This window comes from Pinus tabuliformis, chromosome X, assembly GCF_031772625.1.
Source record: "Pinus tabuliformis cultivar Carrire ecotype Pingquan chromosome X, CPIR1, whole genome shotgun sequence".
In the NCBI taxonomy this organism is placed as follows: domain Eukaryota; kingdom Viridiplantae; phylum Streptophyta; class Pinopsida; order Pinales; family Pinaceae; genus Pinus; species Pinus tabuliformis.
In genome coordinates, this window is record NC_142308.1 from 1,303,537,399 (window position 1) to 1,303,547,845 (window position 10,447).

At 34.5% G+C, this 10,447-nt stretch overlaps 1 protein-coding gene across 1 annotated transcript; it reads left to right on the plus strand.

The window, feature by feature from the left end:
• The first annotated feature begins 302 nt into the window (after positions 1 to 302).
• LOC149144828 (uncharacterized) lies at positions 303 to 3,764 on the plus strand. Its single transcript, XM_089452291.1, has 5 exons — positions 303 to 424; positions 530 to 624; positions 761 to 913; positions 1,535 to 2,135; positions 3,476 to 3,764. The coding sequence occupies exons 4-5, from the start codon at positions 1,601 to 1,603 to the stop codon at positions 3,568 to 3,570; spliced, it is 630 nt and encodes a 209-aa protein (XP_089308417.1). The 5' UTR covers positions 303 to 424; positions 530 to 624; positions 761 to 913; positions 1,535 to 1,600; the 3' UTR covers positions 3,571 to 3,764.
• The last annotated feature ends 6,683 nt before the right edge of the window (positions 3,765 to 10,447 follow it).

The window sequence follows — 10,447 nt, forward strand, 5'->3', positions numbered from 1 at the left end:
ATAAAATAATACTCAAGAAATGTATCTTATATAACTGCTAAAATTGGTGGAGATCCTAGAGTGTATGGGGCTCCGATGCTCGTTTGCTGCTTCGAGTCTACTGTTAGCATTTATTATATATTCTATAGAATCTGTGCACATGAGCTTCAAGATATGATTAGTAATCTAAAAACAGTAGCAGCTAGCCATTCGGCTTTAGCCAATTTTTTATGTCAAACAGCACTGTTGCCTTTCTATTTCCCTAAAAACACGAAGGCATTTTAATGCCATTGTTTTTTCTTTGGTGCCAGGCGCTATTATTTTTCATATTTGAGGCTTCAGCTGTTAGCTTTGTGAAGTTCAATTTTTTCTATGACTGTGTCCTCTGTTCAAACTTGCTGAATCCATGTTGGACGGATTGTCTCAGATGATCTGCCACTCTGGGGTAAGCATTCCCTTCTCTAAGATGTATATCCGCTGATTTGTATTTCACAACATGTATCATGTTATCTCAAGTATTCAAGGCATTGATGCAGATTGGGATGTGCAGGATTTGTGGGAGAACAGCATCCAGACAGGAAAGAGGATCAAAGGCATTTGCTTTACACACATAAGAACCTTATTGTGAAATCAAATAAGGACCAGGTTAGTGAATTGTGTGCTTTATAAATATGTTTATTTCCTTTGGCAACTTGGAAATGACACTGATTTTTTCTTTCATAAAACCTTACCATCTTACCTTGGTGTGGTGGACATCAAATCTGTTACATGTGAATTGCAGATAATACATCTCAACCTTACTCAGGAAAATCCTCAACAGCTTTTACCGGGAAGCAGGTTGAAGTTTACATATTCTGTCAAATGGGTTGAGACTAATATAACCTTCCCCAGGCGTTTTGATATATATTTGGATCATCCTTTTTTCGAGCACCAGGTATAATTCAAGTACAAAAGCATGGTACTGGCTTTTGTTTGATTATTTTTGTGCTTTTTTTTTTCATTCCAGGTAACCAAGCATCCCACCCTTCTACCCATAGGCAAGGGTAAGATATTCAGGGTTAGAGGGTCAAAAACAATTGGGTCAAGAAGGATGAAATACGTTACAAGTGGGATTTGAACTCGGGAGAGTGGGGGGGAGGATAACATCTGTCTTCCCTAACCACCCAAGCTAGTTCCAATTGACAAAATTCTTTTTGTGCTTATGATTTATGATAGCGCTTTAAGTGGGTGCCATTTCTTTTTGAAGCCAAGAAAAATTGCTTGTATTAAATGATTGTCCTTGAAGTTCTAGTCAATTTTAGTGGCCATGTTGTTATTAAATATCAATTAAAGCAGAATCCAGAATAGGGTTTCTATCTGTTTTCAACAAATGTTTTGACCTGAATAATATTTTGCATTGAAATGGATATTGATCCGAAAATCCACATAGATAAAGTTTCTTTTAATACGTTGAAAAATTAGTAGCATGATACATTCTATGGATCATAAGTTATTGCTATACGTTTGTTTTCAACATTTTGGGAATGACAGGCTTTTGTGGTCACTTTATGTGCAGATTTCAACTGCTAACCAGGTCACCTACCCTAGTAGCTCTTCTTGAAGTTATCATGAACTGTTTACCATGAACTGTAGAAACCAACTTTGTTGCATTTTTCTTCTTCTGTTCCTTCTTGTTCATCTCTTTCATGCTTCACTAGTTAGTATGATTTTTGATACTGAAATGAGATGGACCAAATTTTATTGCAGTGCCTATGGTGATGCTAGAACTTTGGTACAAGTTTCTATCAACTTTACTGAAGAGTTTGACACTTCCCCAAATCAGAAAAAGTTAGACACTTTGAATCTGGAATCTGTGGTCGCTTCCAAATTGGAGCAAAGCTATGTCTCTACTGGGCAACATTTAGTTTGTGCCTTTCCAGTTCCTGATAAATTGCAAAAGGACCAGCCAGTTCTGCTTGAGGAAAAACCTTCTGAATTCCCAGCCTTGGACATTTTCGAACAGCCACCTTGTCTGTCTGTTGAGGATCTGTCTGCTCCTGAAGACTTAAGCTTTAAAAATGAAGCACAAAAGCAGTCTCTCCGGCTTCAGCTTGAAGCAAATGCACGCATTGATCTTTCCCAAGGTGCTTTGCTTAAATCACCAGCAGATAAAACTGGTAAGTAGAAACCAACTTTGTTGCATTTTTCTTCTTCTGTTCCTTCTTGTTCATCTCTTCCATGCTTCACTAGTTAGTATGATTTTTGATACTGAAATGAGATGGACCAAATTTTATTGCAGTGCCTATGGTGATGCTAGAACTTTGGTACAAGTTATTCAATTTAAGGCGGCTTTAATTATACCTGTTGTCTGAACATGTCTTTCATACACTCATTACTTGTTCTGTCTAGCCAATTGACTTGTCCTGTCTAGCCAATTGTTTATTAGAATAGCTTGGACCCAATCTAACACTAAGATTTCATTTGAGAATTTCCCATTTACTTTTGCCGTCACATACATCATCTCATATGCCATCTGCTTCCGATGTCAGATAGATCGCTTAATTGCAAATTGTTTATTAGAATAGCTTGGACCCAATCTAACACTAAGATTTCATTTGAGAATTTCCCATTTACTTTTGCCGTCACATACATCATCTCATATGCCATCTGCTTCCGATGTCAGATAGATCGCTTAATTGCAAATTGTTTATTAGAATAGCTTGGACCCAATCTAACACTAAGATTTCATTTGAGATCTGCCCCTGATGTCAGATACATCACCTAATTTCCCATTTACTTTTGCCGTCACATACATCATTTCATATGCCAATCGATTGCTCACTTAACGTAAGTTTTCCGTTTTATAGCGATCATTAAATACTGGCCTCCTCCAATAAATGCTCCTCATATTGGATTATATCCCCTCCGATCTGATCTTCAATATTGGATTATATCCCCTCCGATCTGATCTTCAAGTATTTCAGCTCCATTCCAAATCAATCCGTATATGTACTTACTTCTGCACGTGTCAGCAGTTTATCCCGCATTCAAGTCTTGCAATCTTGCATGGCTTTCCTTATTTGGTTGTACAGTGAAATATTCTCAAAAACCCAGTTCCATTCACACTTAAAACCAGCTTGCAAACACATTGAACTCTTTTATAAATTGGCAAAAGCAATGCCTAATTTCTCGCTTACAAAAGAAAACCACCTTCTGCACCTAGATATTGACATACATCTCTCTGCTTCACATTACATGGAATCCATTAGCATAAGCCAACTTACTCAACTGGCGGCATTGTTTCTCTTAGCACTTGTTCTCATGACTCTTCTGATTATCGACATCGTAAAAGTAGAAACACAAAGAAAAAAGAAACCAAGAAAACAATAACATCTCGAACGAGGAGCATATGATTATGGAGTATGTTTGAGTTGTATAGTCAAAATTCTGAATCTCACGCCTATTTTTGCATTACTTTACGCGTTGTCTTAATTCCCCGCTTCCTTGTCTGTTACAGGTCTACGACAGATGCTTCAAATATGCATTTGGATCTGCCATGGTGCTGAAACTCTCATTTTTATGCTTTTATCGTCTCTGCTGGGATGCCGATGATTACAAAACTAGCATATCAAGCTGACAAAGGAGAGGCACTGCAGACTGCCCTGATTGCAAATAACAACGCTCCTTGAATCTAAAGAATCTAACCAGTATTCCAGTTTCAGTCTGCTTCATAGGCATAATGTCGTGCTTGTCTTGTATTCTTCACATGTTACAGTCTGTCATAAGAAATGCTTATTTTAACTTGATGCTATGCATTTGGATCTGCCATGGTGCTGAAACTCTCATTTTTATGCTTTTATCGTCTCTGCTGGGATGCCGATGATTACAAAACAAGCATATCAAGCTGACAAAGGAGAGGCGCTGCAGACTGCCCTGATTAGAAATAACAACGCTCCTTGAATCTAAAGAATCAGTGTATCATTGATGCCAGTATTCTAGTTTCGTTTTTTCTATATATATGAAAACTTTCTGAAAAGAGTATCAGTCTGCTTTATAGGCATAATCTGCTTCATAGGCATAATGTCGTGCTTGTCTTGTATTCTTCACATGTTACAATCTGTCATAAGAAATGATTATTCATTTGGATCTCTGCTGGGATGCCGATGATTACAAAACTAGCATATCAAGCTCACAAAGGAGAGGCACTGCAGACTGCCCTGATTAGAAATAACAACGCTCTTTGAATCTAAAGAATCAGTGTATCATTGATGCCACATCAAATAGGACCTACTTGGCTATGCCCTTAAGGCTACTCCTGGCTGTGATCGACTTGCTATGACTGCTAGCTATCGGCAATGACAACTGGCACTGACTAGCTGCAAAGACTAGAGGTTCTATGACTAGAGGTGATTCTATGACTAGAGCTTCTAGACTGAGCAGAGGTTCTAGTAAAGACTGTGAGTATGGCGCATGACTGTGTACTTGAGTTGTTCGATCCCTAGCGTAAGTAAGCAGGAGACCTACCATCGGCAAGGCAGCAAGTAGGATCAGCACCAGGTGTAATTTTTTCGTGGGATGTAACTAGAATTTCACAACTGTTATTTCAATCAGTGGTAATTTTTACTAGATGGTAATTTTTATTTATGTGCTCTTTTTGCAGCCCTAAAGAAAATACTAAAAATGGCTAAAAATGCCACCTTTTGAATCTTTAAATCCCTTCTTAGCAATACGAGAGCAAGAAGCAAAAAGTTCTTGTGTTAACATGCTCTTTTTGATAAGCCATTGATTGTATATAATTTCCAATTTGCTTCCTTGATGGATGTGTGTCATTTGTTGGACATTGGGTTGATATTTTAACACAGGGTAATGCCTTTCAAGTTTCAACCATCTGGTATAGTTTGATAAATTGATTGTAACTTCCTCAAGCAACATAGGGGAAACTCTGCATGTTGTCCCGAACTAAAAACTGTCACTCCTTGATGGCTGAAGCCTCCTTTGAATACTAAAGATCGTAACCTTCATCCAATTCACTTATTCTTCCACTTCACAACTACACACCCCTCTACTTAATCTACTGAGTGAATGAGTCCAAACCAAGCTTGAAATGCGTCTTATCTCCTCCACCAGTCATGCATGCTTTATTTACCACAAACACCTCGTATTTGATATTCATTCTCTGCTTCCTCCATTTCACTTAGAAAAAGGATGAGGCTATCCCAGGAGGTGCGCCCTTTTGGTGTCGAAAAAGGACCCAAAGTCCGCCCTTATAGCCTACCATCAGGTGCTCTATATGCTGCTGCCAAGGAAAATTTGTGGTTGCTCTGTATCATCAACTGTTGATAATGATTATCTCAAGTGATCGGCCCCCTATACAGTTATCCTTATATTTGTGGTTAGTAGCCACAACTATTAAGCTATTTGGTACTACACTCAACAATGACGAGTCAGAAAGGTATAGCATCACCAACAAACCAACGGTAGTAGTTTCTTTTTAATTGTACATTCAAAACGGTGACACGGTATTAGTTAGAACGAATCTCATAATCTTTTGTCTCAGATATGAATCTTATAGAAATGCATTGATCAATGCAATCCATGATTCCTTGCAGCCTGTTATGTGACTAGTCATGGCTATGCCCACAGTCAGACTTACAGCAACTGTTGCATTTTTCTATTACAGTATTTTGCCTCATTTAGGTATATAGATGAACTAGCCTTAAACAGAGATTTGCTCAGGAAAAAATTATTAATGAGCAGCAGTTTCACCGCAATTATTGCATAACTTTCCACTTAAAATTACAGGTCCTATGAGCTCCAATTGTTCCATAGAGGCATCCTTGAATAACCAAACAGTGAACCTCATTGCAGAATGCTTCAATCTCAAGTTTCTTCCATTCCCTAAATATATACTCGCTGTTTCGAGTACACTCCTAGATCAGATTGACATTGGTTTCTATTTTCAAATCTCCTGAAGATATTCTGGTTTTACCTTTATTGCAGAATGTTAAGGCTGTTTTTGATGCCGCAATTAAGGTGGTTCTTCAACCACCAAAGCAAAAGAAATGCAGAAAGAAGCAAAGTACATGGTTTATTCTTTAAGGGCTTTATCTATCTTTGGCATCTGCAGAACTTTAAAGAGCATTATTTAATCAAAGGCTGGCATAATATTTCCCACGTACTTATGATTTGCTGCTCTATGTTCAGTGTATTGAATTTATTGTAAAGCCAGATGCTGTGGCAAAAGGTCCTGGTTTTTTTCATTTTACTCAGGCCAGATTTACTCGTCTTAAGCATGTCTTGTTTTAAGCAGCCGCTTTGTAGGTGGTGCTGTCTCAACAAAATCTTGGGCAATTTGATTGTTTCAATTCTTTAAACTCTCTTATACTCTACTGTCAGTTTTCTAGCACAGCAAAGAAGTTCACTATGTGGATAAACTAGCTATAAGGTAGCCCAAGGGATGTTGTTAGACACGTGGATGGCAAGTTCCTGGGTTGATTCCACCTCCATGAAACTGGGAAGGATCCCTTGGGTTCCCTTGCTATCCTATTGGTTATAAGGTAGATATTTCTCTTTTAGTTATAAGGTAGATATGGAATGTCAAGAAAAGGATGATCTGAATACCTCACAGCCATAGGTGAACAATGTGCTAGCAAATTTGCTTCTGGAATTTTCACTATATTTCCGTTTCAGCTCCTTATATTATGGTAATTTTAAATACTGTGCTGTCCAATTTTTCTTTCCTAATTTTATCCTTGCATTCATTGTGCACTGACTCTTGTGCTGAGGTAAATACAGTGATTTTCATTACCTTCAAGTTGCTTTACCATAACATTGTGCCAAGGTATCTTAGTCATATGCTTTTCAGTGGATTTTACCTTGAAGGATTCTTTACCCTGCAGGGAGTCAGATTGGTATTTTGGCCGTCTCTTGCCCGCTATAGTCCACATATCAGCGGGAAGGAGTAAAACAGCGCAGTGAATTACAGCAAATGCAAGGCATAAGAAATGCTTATTTTAACTTGATGCAGGGACTTGCTGCTTCGCAGCTTCCCTGGTTTAATAATTAAAAAGTTATATTACAATTTAGTTTCTATATACTTTTAACGAGCGTGTTCACCTAATGGATCAATATACCAACTTTTAATGAGATTTATATCATACATTTTACAATAAAGTATCTATTAAATATACTTAATCATATAATAATATAAGTAAATATCACTAATTACCTAATACTATAAATCTATAAATAACAAAATTGTAATTAGTTTTATTAAGATTAACTGAAATATTTTATAATTAAATGAAAGTTAACCATATTATATTTATAAATTTATTTAAAAAAAATAGTTTTAATAAAAACTTAAAATACTTTGTTTATTGGGTTTATCTTGAGTGGTTGGGATGCAAACTCGGCTTTAGAGTGAAAAGAGAATTGATGATCTGGAGTTAAGATGAATCTAGGCTAGTTAAGAATGAATAGCCCTCAAGAACATAAATATATCTTCTTCATATAAAATATAAGGATATATATTTTATGGAAGATAAAATATAATATAAAATATAAATATATATCTTCCTCGTATAAAATCGTCTAATTCTGGAAGATGAGACATGGGAGAACACAATGAGTTAGAAGTAAAATCAAGTGCGACATATACAAACTCATCAGTAAAACTTAGAATGGACCCAATACTAATAAGTATACATCAAAGCACCAGTTTACAAACATTCTGCAAGTATAACAGACAAAGTGTATACAATTGCAACCAAAAGTGTCGTTTTGTGGCTAGAAGGCGTGCTTTAATTGTGAAGTACACTCTAGATGTTCTTGATGTCTTGACGACACTTAGGAAAGAATAAGGACACTTGAACATGTGTAATAACATGAAACAACACTTGATGAGCAAAAGAGACTCTTGGTACAACAGTAGGTGAGCTCCAAAATAAGAATGTAGCAATGTTTTGGAGGGTGTTGTAGCATTGACAACACTACCTCTCTTTCATTTGTTAGGTGTATTCTTATATATGTTATTGCTCTTCCCATTGATGCTTCTTTTACCTTTGGTACTTTGGGGTTTACTTTTCCCTTTCTCAACTTGTCACTCTTATTTTCAAACTTCTTTTTCTTTTTTCCTTCCTCACCTTCATGTGGATTTTTCTATTTTTAGAGTCCTCTCCATCATCACCATTGTCGTCTAAAATATCCTATACCTTGTATGTTGGAATCATTACTTATACAATCATTGTTGATCAAGGATTAGATGGTGTTGATGCTACTTCTTAACAACATGAGATTTATTAATGCAACTTAACTAGTGTAAATCCATCTTAACTCTAGTTTATCAAGAATTGATAGGGTTCAAACAATTATTGAGTTTAAATATTTTAATGTTGAAAAGGTCCCAAGTTAAGATAGATATATGTTGGTGTGTGTGCGCACATGGACATTATATATGTATATTTCCAAGAAAAGTCCCATGGTGAAAACCAAGGGTCACTTTCTCACATTCATAGATGACATCTCTAGTACACTTTTCAACATAGACTATTGCACTTAACTTAGGGGAACTCTAACAGGTATCTACTACCATGAAAGTAGAAAAATGCACAACATAAGTGACAACAAGTTGAACTAACCCCTTGGGATAAAACATTTGGAAACATCTCATCCCACCCTCAAACAATTAAGCTAGTCTAGTGAGATTGTTGATACATCATTAGTATAAATTAACTCAGAAGAAACAGACATGTCAAAAACAAGATTTAACTTTAGTTAGAAAATATAACTTATCCACTTAACCACCTAAGTGCATTCAGTTAACACAAATATATTATTGATACTTGATATTATTTTCTTATAATTTTAATATAAATTTTGTTTTATTTAATTTATAAATACAAATGTTACATTACATATTAATCTTACATTTTTTATTCTTTTAAAAATAATTTATTAAATCTACTTATTCTATATACAATATTAAAGAGAATTAAATACATTGACTTGTAAAATGTATTTTCCTTCTCTCAACTCAATTACTTAATACCTTAAAACATATTTCAATAATATAAATCTATAAATCCTATCCAACAAAGTAATTTATGATCAAAATCTTCGTGCCTAAAGTAAATCCATATATAGCGACGGAGATTCTAGAAACAATTACATTTTCAAAATTCTCAGAAAAAGGTCATTTTAGGGATAAAATTTATATGGTAGTTAATATTTTCTTAGTTATAATAAAAGGTGTAATGAAAAGGAAGCATAGGGGTGGAAAATATTTCTTAGAGTAATCGACGATGGAAGAATGCACAAAAGCTTAGAGCGCAATAGTTGTGAATAATTAACCATATAATTGGGTATATTCAATGTATTATTCAATAATTAAATGGTTATATTACATTTTAGTTTCTGTGTACGTTTAACAAGTGTGTTCACTTAATGGATCACTATACTCATTTTTAATGAGAATTATATCATATATTTTATAATAAAATATCTATTAAATAAATTTAATTATATAATAATATAAGTAAATACTACTAGTTATATAATATTATAAATCCATAAATAACAAAATTTAATTAGTTTTATTAAATATAATTGAATTATTTTATAATTAAATGAAAGCTAATTATATTATAAATTTAGTTTAAAAATTTAATTTACAATAATTTGTTTATTGAGTTTATTTTGGTGGTTGGGAGGTATGATTGAGATCTCTACCCAAATTTAATTATGCAAGTAAGATAATGAGCATTAATATAAGGATTGTGAATCTTGTTAGAGTCATTCTCCAGCCCAATGTAATATAATTCAATGTAAACTTTTTAAATAAATATAAAAAATAAAAAACAAAGTTAATCCCATAAAAATAAAATAATAATAAAAACAAAAATGACAAAAAATAAAATAAAATAGACAAAATTAACCCTATACAAATAAAATAATAATAAAAATAAAAATGATCCACGGTATAGAAAACCCATTGTATTGACCCATGGTATTCATTTGGAATATAGCCTATTTAAGGGGGAAATTGGACAAGCTTAGATCCATCTTAATTCTAGGTCTATCAAACGCAAAGAAGGATCAAATCTCTTGAGATGCAAACCCTCTTAAAGTGAAAAAAGATTTGATGATTTAGAATTAAGATAAATCTAGGCTAAATAAGAATAAATAATCCCTCAAAAACATAAATATATATCTCTTATATAAAATATAAAAATGTTTGCCTTTGTTAAAAAATTTAAAATAAATTCTATCATAATTAATCTAACTATTTTAAAACTTGGACAAAATTAACCCTAATTATAATTATAAATGTAGGTTTATTGTTGCGGAGGGACTTACCTTCTCGCATTCTTTCACCCGGGCTAGCTTGGCATCGCTGTGTGGCTCTTTATCCAGAATTGGTTGGGTTTATGGTGGTCTTTTGCTTTTCCTAGGTACAAATAGAGGTTCTTTTCAAGTAGATACTCTTGGA

Excerpts from the sequence above, each read along its gene's own strand:
- LOC149144828 (XM_089452291.1), top strand. The coding sequence starts at position 1,601 with ATGAACTGTAGAAACCAACTTTGTTGCATTTTTCTTCTTCTGTTCCTT. Across the intron at positions 2,136-3,475 it reads ATCACCAGCAGATAAAACTG|GTCTACGACAGATGCTTCAA; the intron begins GTAAGTAGAAAC and ends TGTCTGTTACAG.